At 51.1% G+C, this 13,658-nt stretch overlaps 1 protein-coding gene across 2 annotated transcripts; it reads right to left on the bottom strand.

Annotated features, from left to right (window-relative positions):
• Positions 1-839: 839 nt before the first annotated feature.
• LOC104673513 (golgin subfamily A member 8S-like) lies at positions 840-11,419 on the bottom strand. Of its 2 annotated transcripts, XM_010377584.2 has the most exons (19): positions 11,345-11,419; positions 9,529-9,648; positions 8,888-8,947; positions 8,624-8,704; positions 7,730-7,768; positions 7,418-7,465; positions 7,246-7,330; positions 7,044-7,150; positions 5,895-5,981; positions 5,682-5,789; positions 5,400-5,487; positions 4,765-5,000; positions 4,429-4,497; positions 2,696-2,771; positions 2,207-2,265; positions 1,539-1,639; positions 1,356-1,456; positions 1,111-1,266; positions 840-1,024 (listed from the first exon to the last, which is right to left on the bottom strand). In XM_010377584.2, the coding sequence occupies exons 1-19, from the start codon at positions 11,390-11,392 to the stop codon at positions 840-842; spliced, it is 1,854 nt and encodes a 617-aa protein (XP_010375886.2). In that variant the 5' UTR covers positions 11,393-11,419. The 2 variants fall into 2 exon arrangements, with proteins under 2 accessions (XP_010375886.2, XP_030787614.1); XM_030931754.1 differs by lacking the exons at positions 2,207-2,265; positions 2,696-2,771; positions 8,888-8,947 and adding an exon at positions 1,784-1,888 and having other exon boundaries at positions 8,624-8,750; positions 9,539-9,648; positions 11,345-11,392.
• Between the last annotated feature and the right edge of the window lie 2,239 nt (positions 11,420-13,658).

Below are 13,658 nucleotides of genomic sequence, written 5' to 3'. Positions count from 1 at the left end.
ATGGGAGCCTTTCATTCCTCAGAAATAATCCCTTTTTAGGTCATGGAAAAAGAGTACAACTGCTGCAGCTCGTGATGCAATATCTTCATGAGCCCAGCGCGCACACAAATCCTGAGGGAACTACCATAGTACAGCGCTCATTCCTGGCACCGGAACCAATGAAACACACTCTGTCCCGCACACACCTGCCGGAGCAGGCCACTGTCCTCTTCTGGGAGATTTAAAAAGCTCCCCCAAAACGTTATTACTCCCATCACCAGTACACAGAAAATGGGGGAAAGGCTGTTTCCAGTTCTCGGCCTTTAAACAACTCTAAATATCAGTACTCACGGTGGCATATATTACAAAGTAATTAACAGTGCACACTTGAGGGCAAACCGCATATTGAGCTAATGAAGAGCTCACTGTGATTAAGATTGGATCAAACAGTAGCAGAATATAAGCAAATTTTATCTGAATTCTGTAATGAATATACATGCTGCAATAACATTAGAAAAGCAAGGCAGCCTATTCCAAACCAACGAGAATAGTTTTGTGCAAATAGTAGGTCTTTGTGTGTTTGAACTCCCACCACATAAGGGCAAACTCGATATACATGCTAATGACCTACAATTATGAAATTAGAAAATGGTAAAGGATGCCAGAGTGAACCTCAGTGAAGGCCACAGAGACCCATTCTCTTTTAACTTTTTACAAATAAACTTAAACTACAAATTAGAAACACAAATAATCAACAGTGGCTCTAACATTCAAATGAAGTAAATGGATTGTGTAGGAGATTAACCCCGTAACTTTCTTTTTCAAAAATTTCTTGACCATCTCTTTGATGATGGTGATGTTTATCTCCTTCTTCTCGGCAGCCAAGCCCAGCAAAAGAATGGCACAGAGCGGTTGCTGCCCAAGCCTGGGTGCTCCTGGTGGTCCTGCACGATGGGCTGTGCAGTAGGGTTGTCGTTGGGAGAACCCTCCTTGGCCTCTCCTTGCGCAGGCTCGGCGCTGTCAGTGAGGCTCACCTCACAAAGATCTTTGGAGAGAGGGAGGCGGGGATCTGAGCACAGTGCGAGCGCGCCCTGCTCCTGCCTGCCCGCCCTGCATGAGGGCTCTACTCACGACCATGCTGGTCGGCAGCCCCAAGCTCCTGGGGGGCTGGGGCTCCTGGACTGGGCTCATCAGCAGGGTTCTGGGCAGCGGCCAGGAAATTGCTGTGCTTGTTGTTGTACTTGCTGCAAGCCGTAACAGCATCTCCTGCAGCGCCAGCAGCTTCACCTGGAGAGAGGCGTGCTCAGGTGTCACGCCGCTGCCGGCGCCCAACCTCACGCCCACCCCCACCCTCGCAGAGATGTTGCACACCCTACCTTCATCTCCTCCCTGTGCTGGACCAGCCTGATGATGTCCTCCTCCCATTGCTGCATCTTCGGCACTGCCCCCTGCTTCTATTATAAGCTGACGAACATTCCTGCGGGAGGACAGCGCTCAGACGCTGGGGCCCCTCCGAAGGCCCTGCAGCTCTCCCTGCCGTGTCCTGGCCTCCCACTCACTGATGGCATCTCTCCCTCCAGTAATGGATGAAACAAAGTTCCTGTTTCTTCACCAGCTCACTCAGGTCCGCCATCTCCTCCCGGTGGTCCATAAAGCCGCTCTGGAGCCAAAATAATGGGGTCACATCTCAGCAGCAACCTGCCCTCAGGTAGCATTTTCAAGTCATGGCGAAGCTGGAGGTGAGTCCTGGCATGGGCCAGCTTCCCTATGACTTCCTCAGGGCCTGGTGGGTCTCCCCACTCACAGACTCGCCCCCAGTCCCTGGGGCTGGGACCGCTGCCTCTGGCTCCTTCTGGGCCGAGGCCACCCAGTGAGCCAGGCGCTGGCAGCACACCCTCTGCTCTTTCACCTGCTCTCATAACCGTGCCTGCTCCTCCTGGGCACTGGCTCCAGTGGAGCTGAAAAATGCCACCTGAGGGCAAGACGTGCGCATTCGTATAGGGGCATACACAGAACAAATGGGGCAGAGAGGTGGAGCGCAGCCCCTTCCCTTGGGGCCTCAGAGAGTGCACCTGTTGCTCACAGGGGAAATGGTGTCTGACCACTGGCTCTCGGAAGGGGTGAGGGTGCAGAGAAATCAGAAGGCAGGGAAAGTAAGAGCATAAAGGGGTCTTGGAGGGACCAGAGAGGAAGGTGGCAAAATGGGTGCGGGGGGAGTCAGGCTCACCATGGCCTCCCAGCTGTCCAGGTCCTCCTCCTCACTGTCCAGATGTCCTCCTCCATCTCCTGTGGGGGGTAGCCAGAGGGCTCCTCAGACAACCCAACAAGGGAGGTACTGTGGGCCCACCTCTGCCCCCACCCTCACTATGTAACCCTGAGCCAGCCCTCCCCAGAGAGGAATGAGCTGCTGTTCTTTATTTTTCCTTTTAAGAACCAAGATCTTGCTATACCGCCCAGGCACAGTCCCACTACCGGTCGGTGCAGGAGTTCTGACCTGCTCCCTTTCTGACCTGGGCCAGTTCAGTCATCCTTAGGCAACTTGGTGGCCCCCCACTCCCAGGAGGTCACCATATTGATGCCGAACTTAGTGCAGGCACCCAGTCGGCATAATGACCAGCTGTTCTAAAGGTCTCTTCCAACTCCTCAATCCTGTGCTGCTCACAGTCCCCCCTTCCTCCTGGGGCTCTCTCCTCTTCCTCTGAGCAGTCTCCTGTACCTTCCCCAGGGAGAGCCATGAGGCGCAGCTGGGCCGTTAGCTGCTGATTCTGCTGGCTGGCAGCCTCCAGGTGTTCCTAAGGGGCCAGGAAGGAGTAAAAAGGCACGGAGTTTGCCAGGTCATCCCCCTCATGGCCCTGTCCTCAGCAGCTCCCTCCCCTGGGTCTCCTGCAACTTTTGGCGGGCCATCTCGGCCACCGCTTTGCCCCAAGTTTCCTGCTGCTGCAGCTGGTTCATTAGCTGGATCTGCTGCGGTAACTGCCTGTGCAGCGCCTCCTTCTCAGAGGTCAGCTGCTGATAGGCGGCCACCTGCTGCTGATAGGTGGCCATGTACTGCTGCAGGTGACCCAGGTAACGGTCTGGCTGCTGCTGCAGACTCTGAGCCTCTTGGCTCTTCAGCTCCACCTGTAGGAAGACCCTGGGTGTGAGGGCACATGGCGGCTGGCTTCCAGATTCTGGGCCCATTAATAGGGTAGCGAGGGCACTGTGGGGCTCTGTCACCTGCCCAGGCCCCTGGCCCCTTACTCCAGGCCTAAGTGACTGTCTCCCTTTCCTAGAACCCCATGCCTCCTTCCCCAGCCTCAAATCTCATACCCTCTTCTCACCATCTAAACTGTAGGCCACAGACTGCTGGAAAAGCAGTGGGAGCCAACCACTATGTGCCAAGTGTGCTACATGCCTAATGCTTTCCATGTATTATCTCATTTAATCCTCAGCACCTCTGTAAGGAAAATGCTAACTTCCTTTTGAAGTTAAAGAAACAGAGACGGCCGGGTGCAGTGGCTCATGCCTGTAATCCCAGGACTTTGGGAGGCCAAGGCGGGCAGATCATGAGGTCAGGAGATCAAGACCATCCTGGCTAACACAGTGAAACCCAGTCTCTACTAAAAAATACAAAAACTTAGCCGGGCATGGTGGCAGGTGCCTGTAGTCCCAGTTACTCGGGAGGCTGAGGCAGGAGAATGATGTGAACCCAGGAGGTGGATCTTGCAGTGAGCTGAGATTGCACCACTGCACTCCAGCCTGGGCAACAGAGTGAGACTCCATCTCAAAAAGAAACAGAGACTTAGAGATGCAAAGTACTGGAATGGTGACCAGTGGAACCGAGGCTGGAATCCAGTTTTAATCTAAGGAGCCTTTTTGTTTTGTTTTGAGACAGAGTGTCACTCTGTGGCCCAGGCTGGAGTGCAGTGGTGCAATCTCAGCTCATTGCAACCTCCACCTCCTGGGCTCAGGTGATTCCCATGCCTCAGCCTCCTGAGTAGGTGGGATTATAGGCATGCTCCACCATGTCCAGCCAATTTTTTTTTTTTTTTTTTTTTTTTTTGTAATTTTAGTAGAGATGAGGTTTTACCATGTTGGCCAGGCTGATCTCAAACTCCCGACCTCAAGAGATTCTCCTGCCTCAGCCTCCCAAAGTGGTGGGATTATAGGCCTGAGCCACCGTGCCTGGCATAAGGAGCCTCTTATACCACTGTGTCTTCCCCTATGATTCGGGGGCTCCATGCCTCTAGCTGGGATGATGATTTCCAGACCTGGGAGGAGCCCAGGGCTACCCACCTCTAAAAGTCAGAAGGCAGGAAGGAAGAAACAGTCACAAGACTGCCCTGGAGGGTGCTGGGGTCACCTGCCCCCTGGCTGCAGCTGCCTCTGGCCTGGCACCTCCCCTCCCCAGAGGCTGGTGACCGCTTCCCAGCCCTTCTTGGATGGGGTGGGGGTTACAATCTACTTCACCTTGCCCAGCTTCTCCAGTAGCTCCTCTGCTTGCTGCTCCACCTGCAGTGCACTCTTGTTCTCGTTGTTCTGGACAGAGAGAAGCAATCAGCAGCCACCCACTGCAGCTGGAGACCCCAGAACTTGGTGTCTGCCTCCCATGGCACCGGGAAGGGTGGAGGCAGGTTAGAAAAATCATCCCCTCTCTCCCACAGCCACCAGAGCAGGGCTCTGGCTCACAGGTGCCTTTAGAAGTAACATGTCACGTGAGGGCTACACTGCCCCATTTTACAAGTTGGGAAACAAAGGCCTGGAGGACTAGGGAGGAGGGCAGGCTCCCCAGGTGGGGCAACGCACCAGCTCCTCGACGCCGCTCTGTGGCTTGGCCAGCTGCTGAAGCCTCTCCTCCTGCTCCCGAAGCTTCTCCTCCTGCCTCCGAAGCCTCTCCTTTTGTGCCTGGTTCAGGAGACTTACGTGCTGATGGTTTTCCACCTGGGCCTGGAGCTCTGCTGACACTCTCTCTAGTTCCTTCCTCAGGTGCTGCAGCTCCTCCTCAGGGGGCACTGCTGGGGGCTCCGGGGGCAGAGGTTCAGCTGAGAAAGGAAGCAGACAATAAGGGCCTCTGGATTCTCAAAAAAAAAAAACAAAACAAAACAAAAAACGACAACAAAAAAACCCCTCCTCTTGGTGCACAGCTCCTCTCAGGCTCCCCAAACTTAGCCTCACTGCGAATGATTCCTCGCACCCCGATGGTAGCCAATCTTCCAAACCACTTTCAGATGGAGAGCACTGTGGGTGACTGACAATGGACCCCCTTTGCTGATGGGGACACTTAGGCTCACAGAGATGACAAGATTTGCCATCTCCCGGCACAGACCTCTTTCCCTCTGCCTCAAAGCCCTTCCATCCACCCACCTCCCTGGGGCATTCTAAGCCCCCCCACAGCCCTCTGATGCCAGGCCTGCTCCCAGGTCACGCCAGCCCCATCTTACCCATCTGGTTTTTGAGTTTGGACAAGCGCCTCTCCAGCTTCTCTACCAGACGCATATTATGCTGCTTTTCCTTCTTCAAGGTGCAAACCTGCCCAAAGCGTAGGGATAAAGGGCCCTGGAGAGGGGCTGGTGGCTGGACAGGCTGCCGTCTCCCTCTCTGCCCCCACCTCCACAAAGCCCAGACCCATGACCACCTCTGGCTGTACTATTCCCATGTTACAGACGCTTAGAAAGATCCAGTGACCGATCTAAGGTGGGGGGGGCTGAAGGGTCAGATCTTACCTCCTGCGACATTTTTCTCATCCTCTGCTGCCACCGGGCCCTCTCTCCTTTTAGATGTTGCACATATTCATCTCTCTCTAGCTGGACTTGTTTAAGTGAATCCTCCATCTGCAAGAATGGGCACAGAAGTTAGGGAGGGCTGTCACTGGTCCTCATCTGCTCCTGGCCACCTGGGGTCATCTTCCTTCCCTCCCTCCCTCTGCAAAACCTCACCTGTGTCAGCTGTGCTTTCAGCAGTGCCTGCTCCTGTATGGACCGCTCTAACTTCCACTCCATACGTGCTTTCCTGTGGCTCGAGGACTGGATGGTGAAGAGTGAGAAGTTTCTATATAGGCAACCTGGGCCATTCCATACAGTGCCCCTTAAACAAGCTAGGGCTAGGCTCAATATACAACTCGGTCAGTAAAGATCGAGGCATTTCCAAGTCTGTGGTCTGGTTTTTAAAAGAAGTCAGTCAAGTTGGAAGGGACAGGGAAAGAGATCGAATTTACAGCTGGCTAACAGAGGCCCAGAGAGATCAGATAATATTGCTATTGTTACTACTGTTATTATTACCACTGTCTGAACCTTTATGGAGTGCGTCACCAGGTACCATGCTAGCAATCCCCTTTAATTCTCACAACCACCACAGGAGACAGTTACTATGATTCCCTCTACTGTGTACATGAAAAATCATGGAGTATTTGAGGTGAAGCGCTTGCCTAACATCACTTAGGCAGAGCTGGGATTTGAACACCCAGGTCTATCCAATTCTCTAAGCCCATTTTTCTTGCTGGGGATGGGGGCACAGACAGGAAGGGGAAAATTAATCTTTTGTTTACTTTCTGAAAGGATGATACATTTGCATAGTTCAAAACTCAGAAGGTACAGAAGGGAAGTATCTCCCAGCCACCCTGTTGCTCTCTCCTGAGTTTTCTATGAACCTTGCAGACATGTTTTCTGTATATTATCATAGTATGTACACACACACACACACACACACACACACACACACACACAAACACAGAGGTTTCCTCTCTCTACAGAAATGGTAACATACTAAAGGTACTCTCCTGTACCTTCACGAGTAAAGTACCCAATATCCCACCTAGGACTTGGCCAAGACCCCAGTCAGGTAAGGGCAGGGGAGGCACTTGGCCTCCAAGTTCTGTGTCCAGTACTCTCTCCCCACCGCACCCCCCAACCCAACCACAGCAGCTGACTCAGCCCCAGGCTGCCTCTAACAACCAGACACAAAAGCAGCGAGAAATGGCCATGCTGCCTTCTGGGCAGGACACTCCATCCTATAGAAGGGACCTGTAGGCTCACTCCTCCATCTGCGAAGCTGGGCTCCCAGGGGATGGGGCAGGTGGTCAGACTCACTCTGTCCTCCTCCTTCTGTGTGGCGGTGATAGCAGAGAGAGCCCGCTCTAACTCTCCTTTACGCTGCAATGAATGTTGTAGGCGGCCAGCCAGATCCTTGGACTCCTCTGTAATGAGAGAGTTGAGATGGGGCCCAAAGGACTCCCCCTAAAGACCTGTCAAAGTGCCAGGCTGAAGGATGACAGGGTGCCCAGATTCCCACCTTCTAAGTATCTGAGAGAGCGTTTCATGTGATACAGGTCCGTACTTAGTTTCCCCTTCTGTATATTCAATCTCTGGACTCGAACCTTTGGGAGAAAAGCCAAGCAAGTGCTGAAAGAGAAGGAAAGAAACATTCTCCGGAGGACAGGAGAAAACTTACACCCTCCACTCACCTCTAGCTCCCTTTCAGCTTTCTGTTTCTTATTGTTTGCCTTCTTTTCCTATAGGAAGAGGAAGACAGAGCTCTTACCAGGGGGAGGCAGAGATGGCACAGCAAGAGACATGCCCCAGAATGTCATCAGTGCCCCAGGACAGGCCCACCCATGGCATCAGGTTATCAGGGACCCTGTGGGGGTGGTGTGGAATCTGAGGGGTGAGCCTTCTTCCCCAGGCTGGGAGTGGGCGAGACGAGACTGGGGCCTCTACATCTGAGTGCCCCCCAAACCCAGCGGTCATGTCGCGAGGAAAGAAGGAAATCACGTTACTTCTTCCAGCTGATGTTCCACTTGTTTCTTCTCTTGTTTCTGTGGGGAGAGTCAAAGGAAGGTGACGGAGGGCGGCCCCCTCAACTCTATTCCCCAGGCCGGGAAGCAGTAGGCAGGGCCCAGGAATGGATTTTAAAGGCAAAGTTCTCAGACATAATGGCAACACGAACTGGTCAACTCTCCTCAGGCTCCCAAGGACAGAGGATTTGGGTCTTTGTTGGTTTTCACTCACAGCCACAGAACTCGAAGTCTGAATGTGGAATCTCTTGAGAGGACAGTAACATAAACGTCTAGAGATGGAGTTTGAGAAAGGCCCCCCCTTCTGCCCGCTTGTGATTTAGAAAAGTGCGTTCATTCAGTAAACATTTACTGAGCACGAATGGGCCAGGAACGGTTCTTCACAGCAGATATAGGACAGAAAATGACAGACAGGAGCCCTTGGCCCTGAGGTTTCCATTCTAGGGGCCCTTTAAATCTCAGACTCTCAGAGCTAACAGACACCTTTGATACTCACTACCTCCTCTGGAAACGCGAGCCCAAAAAGCAGAGGCGGCTTGTCCAGAATCAAAGAGCAAATTAGGGACTGAGTCACGGCAGAAATACGGGCCCCCTGACAACCAGTCAGGCTCGCACTCCCCCGAGAGGCAACAACCCCAGGGTGTGTGTAGCAAGGACTAGAGCAGGGGTGTGTGGAGAGGAGAGAGTCGGCAAAGAGGGCAGCAAAAGAACAGCCACGCTGCGTGCTCTGGGGTCCCTCCAGGTGAGGTCTGGGTGTCCCTGCTCCCTATTTGCCCTTGGCACCAGGGGCCCCCAGTCCCTTTCTTCAGGGCCCCAAGGGGAAACTGGAGCCCAGGATTGTCAGCGTGGAATCAGGGGACCCCACTGGACTCTTACCAAAGATTTGATGGTGTTCTTCAGTAGACTGATTTTGACCGGCCTTGACTCCAGGGCTGCTGCTAGTTCTTGGGATGGGCTCTGAGACGCATGTAGAGAAGAGGAGGTGGAGGAGGAGTTGGGGGAGTGGTAGGGAGAACAATCATTAGGGCTGGGGTGTGTGGGGGCTGTCTCAGCTGGCAGAGGGGCACCCAGTCCCCACTGTAGGAGGAGGGTGGAGGGCTGGCCTGCAGGGTCACTGCACCTCCGCCCAGAGCCTCTTACCTCCAGATCCTTGAGGGGTGCCGATGACGTCGGACCCTCTCCGTCGATACCTGTTGCTGACTACAAGAGATGAGAGTGCACATGGAGATGTTCTGTCCCTCAGTGTCTAAGCCCTCTGACTTCCTTTCTTCCCCATCAACTGGCAACATTTTCTTTTCTGCCTATCTTGGACCCTTTGTCCCATAACTCCTTTGTGCCAACTTCTCTCATGGTTCTTATCTCCCCACCATCCCACCCTGGGGCCCTTTCTGTGATTCCTGATGGCAAATGGCTGTTCTCATTGTCCTGGCTTCCCCTTGAGACTGGGGATGAGGAAAATCAAACAGCAATGACCACATCCTGGTGTCCTGGTGTTTACAGCAGGCCATGTACTAGGGATTAACATAAAACAATAACAAATCTCATTTAAACCTCACAAATGGAAGTCAAACAATAATACCACCTCTATTATACAGATGTGCAAAGAGAGGCCCAAAGAGCTCAAGCAACTTGCCCTAAATTATATCCCTGGCAGATGGAGAGGCAGGATTCAAACCCAGAATTCTTAACCAGTACCCAATAGTCCATTCACAATCTTAACAATTACCCTCTACTGCCCCTTGGGCCCCCTGTCCCCAGGAGCCTGGTCAGCCAAGACTCACATCCCCAGTTGAGTGGCAACCACCAGAAGTGGCTGTCTCAGGGCTACTGCCATTTGTTTTCCTGTTCTTCGTCACTCCTGCTGGACCACCAGGGCTGTTTCTCTGCCAATATTCTTTTAACTGTGGGAAAGAAGAGCAGTAATCCTCATGAGAACCATGAGCCCCTAGAGCCACATCCTCCTTTACAGTTTTTACAAAATACTCTTATATACCATCTGATTTAATGACACCAACAATTGTACAAGGTGTTGTCACCATCATTTAGTGACTGAGAGGGATTGATATAATGGCTAGAAAAAAAAAAAGAAAAAGAAAAAGAAAAAGGTGATACTGGAACTTCGAAACTCAGTCTTCTGACTCCAAGCTCTGGGGTTTTGCCAAAAATCAGCAGCTGCCAGGGACCAAAACCAGAGGCAGAGGTAGAAAAGTAAACATTAGGTAGGCAGGAACTGCATGGTTTAGAGTCATACATCCTCACACATCTGTTAGTATCAAGAAGTGCACCAGTACCTCTGAAACTTCTATATCAATGTGTCCTCCTGTCAGAAGGCAGCCTTTCTGTTAAATCTGGGAATTCATCAGAAAGAGGACAACCCAAGCCTCATTTCAGAGAGAAGTCCGATATACTCTCAGAAGCCTATGTGACTGTCATCCTTAAGTACATTAATGGTTTTTCTCCTTATCTCAAGAGAATCAAGGGAAACCGATGCTTCAGAAAGATGTCCCACATTTATCCCGTGGCACTCAAAGTTCCCCAGGTCGAGATAATATGAGGAAGATTCAAGCTGTCAAGTTCAGTTTCCCAAGATCTATTCCACAGAAGATGAGCAAATCTCACTTCAGAGACCACTGACTGAAGGGTAGTCTGGTCCCAGAACCATGGAGAAATAGAATATGAGGTGGAGAACTCAGAAAAAAAATGTTAAAATCTCTCTGTAAAGTAGAAGCCTTGGAGAAAACCAAACCAAACCCATTCTCTCATTGTCACCCAGAGATACTGTCAATGTTTTGAGCTCACAGGGGAAGTGTAGGCTTTTCCCCCATCAATGTCTATGTTAAAGGAGTGAGGCAGCCTGGAACCCCTTGCTCCTGGGTCCCATGGTCTCCATTCCCCTTCCAGCTGCAAATTTGCGCTATGACCAGAGGAAGAAGAAATGGGGTGACAACACTTAGGGCACTGGGTCATAAGATCAAAGGCCGGTCTTCCAGTAGTGACAGTTCCTAGGCAGATTGTGACATCACTACATTCCACTCCTCCTGGTTGGGCGGGGGGGGGGCACATCAGCAAAATGTCCGAGTCCCACTCCACTATGGGGGAGGGAAACACAGGGTTGGGACCCAGGTCCTTGGAGACACCAGCACAAAGAGCCCAGGGAGTTTGACCTTGAGGCAGCAGGAGGGGAGGACAGAGTCTGCAGTAGGGAGCCCCAGGAATCACCAGCCCAAAGTCACCCAGGGACAACTGGCAAGGGTGGGGCCTAGGGCTGGGGGACCCAGGTGCTTGGAAACGTGAGCCCAAAGAGCCCAGGGAGGTCAAGTTTGGGTAGGCAGGAGGTGAGGGGCCAGTAATGGAGCGGGAAGTCCCAGGAGTCACACACCCAAAGTCACCCTGGGGTGATTGGTGAGGGTAGGGACTGGGCTGCTTGCTGAAGGGGCAGGGCTGATTGACAAGACTTTGGTGGGGGCAGCCCAGAGATGCCAGGGTTGGGGGGCCCAGTTTGGTGTGCCTCAGGAGTGATATCGACTCTGGCAGTGGTCTTGTTGTCGAAGGGGATCTGTGGCTAGGTTGGGGGGCCATGACCTGGTGCATATTTACCTTTTTCTTGGCTAAGGCCAATTTACTCTGTCGAGTTTCTTCTGCCATTGCAGGGTGGGGAGGGAAGCGGGATTGGGGCCACGTCAGCAAAATCCCAGCGAGCTCTCATCAACGCCTCCAGTCACCTACCAGGCAGCTGAGCAACTGAACCAGAGGAGGCGTAACCAGGGCTCTAGTAGAATGCAGAAAAGGGGCGTGGCCTTAATGCTCCAAGCCCATTGGTCAATGAGAAAGATGAAAGGGAATTGGGGCATGGCCAGGCAGCAGTGTGTCCAGAGGGACCTGTGGCTCACAAGGAAAGCTGCCCATGCAACCACTGTCCCCACTTACTCTGAGAGAGGGAAGGGGCCGCCCAATCTGGGAGAGGGAAGGGGCCGGCTTTTGTTTTAAAAGCTTTAAAGCTTTTTTGGCCGGGCGCGGTGGCTCAAGCCTGTAATCCCAGCACTTTGGGAGGCCGAGACGGGCGGATCACGAGGTCAGGAGATCGAGACCATCCTGGCTAACATGGTGAAACCCCGTCTCTACTAAAAAAATACAAAAAACTAGCCGGGCGAGGTGGCGGGCGCCTGTAGTCCCAGCTACTTGGGAGGCTGAGGCAGGAGAATGGCGTAAACCCGGGAGGCGGAGCTTGCAGTGAGCTGAGATCCGGCCACTGCACTCCAGCCCGGGCGACAGAGCGAGACTCCGTCTCAAAAAAAAAAAAAAAAAAAAAAAAAAAAAAAAAAAGCTTTAAAGCTTTTTTTAAAAAGTGTGTATACTTTATATATGTGTGTGTCTGTGTGTGTGTATGTGTTCCTCCAGAGCTGTCTTCATTATCCAGCTTCTATGCAAGGTCTTTGATTTTGATCTGTATTTTTCATCTTCAAATACAGTACAAAAATTACCAGTATTGCCTTAACTGAGATACAGAGCCTATAAAAATGGAAAATCTATAGCATGCTTGATGGTTAATAAAGCAGACTATATTATCCAACATTCCAATAAGATAAGATAATCACAATGATTTCTCTTTTTTGGAAAAACATTTCTTTTATTGTCTTATGTTATTGTTACGATTTTTTTTTTTTTTCTTAAACAAGAAACAAGTCTAATATCTGTAAAAACACAAAGCTTTTGTGCTGGGTGCGGTGGTTCACGCCTGTAATCCCAGCACTTTGGGAGCCCGATGTGGGTGGATCACGAGGTCAGGAAATCGAGACCATTCTGGCTAACATGGTGAAACCCTGTCTCTATTAAAAATACAAAAAATTAGCCAGGCGTGGTGGTGGGCACCTGTAGTCCCAGCTACTTGGGAGGCAGAGGCAGGAGAATGGCATGAACCCGGGAGGCGGAGCTTGCAGTGAGCCAAGATCGCACCACTGCACAGCAGCCTGGGCTACAGAGAGAGACTCTGTCTCAAAAAAACAAAACAAAAGAAGAACTTCTATTTCTCTCACTTTCTAATATAATTTTAATATCTCCTCCTGGGATTCCACTAAGATTTATTTTAGACCTTACTCTGATCTCCCTCTCCCCCTCAACCCCACCAACTTCTGCTCTATCATCTATCCTCAGGTCTCTCTGTGTAACATACTGACTTACTTTTTGGAGAGAATTGTCTAACCAATTAATTCTTTCTTCCGGTGTCAAATCCATCCACTGAATTTCTTATTTCAACAATTACATTTTTTATTTCCTTATTTCATTTTATTCTGGGACAGAGTCTCACTCTGTCACCCAGGCTGGACTGCAGTGGTACGAACCTGCAGCCACGGACTCCTGAACTCAAGTGATCCTCCCACTTCAGCCTCCTGAGTAGCTGGGACTATAGGCAGGTGCCCCACACCCAGCTAATTTTTTTGTTTTTTGGTGGTGGTGAGGTATTTTTTTGTAGAAACAAGTTCTCACCGTGTTGCCCAGGCTTGTCTCCAACTCCTGGGCTCATGCCATGCTCCCACCTCAGCCTCCCAAAAAGTGCTGGGATTACAGGTGTGAGCCACCCTACCCAGCTATATATTTTATTTCTGTAAGTTCTATTTCTTCCATTTTCCTTTCAGGTCTTCCTCATCATTCCTGGTGGTCTTACTGCTTCCTCAATTTTATGAGTGAATTTTTTTTACATATATTAGACTTCACGTGTAACTGTTTTCTCATAATTCTAATATTTGAAATCTGTGTTCTGTATCTGGTAATTCCGAAACCTATAGTCTTTGGGAAACATATTATTCATTGTTTCTGATAATTCTCAAGTATGTTGGGTTGACTACTTGAATGCTATGATTTCACTGAATTCATAGTTGCCTGCTTTTAATCTTTGGGAATCCTACAGGCTTAA

This window comes from Rhinopithecus roxellana, chromosome 5 (assembly GCF_007565055.1).
Source record: "Rhinopithecus roxellana isolate Shanxi Qingling chromosome 5, ASM756505v1, whole genome shotgun sequence".
Classification (NCBI taxonomy): Eukaryota; Metazoa; Chordata; class Mammalia; order Primates; family Cercopithecidae; genus Rhinopithecus; species Rhinopithecus roxellana.
The sequence above is the reverse complement of the archived record's forward strand: the minus strand, read 5'-3'. Positions and strand labels throughout refer to the sequence as shown.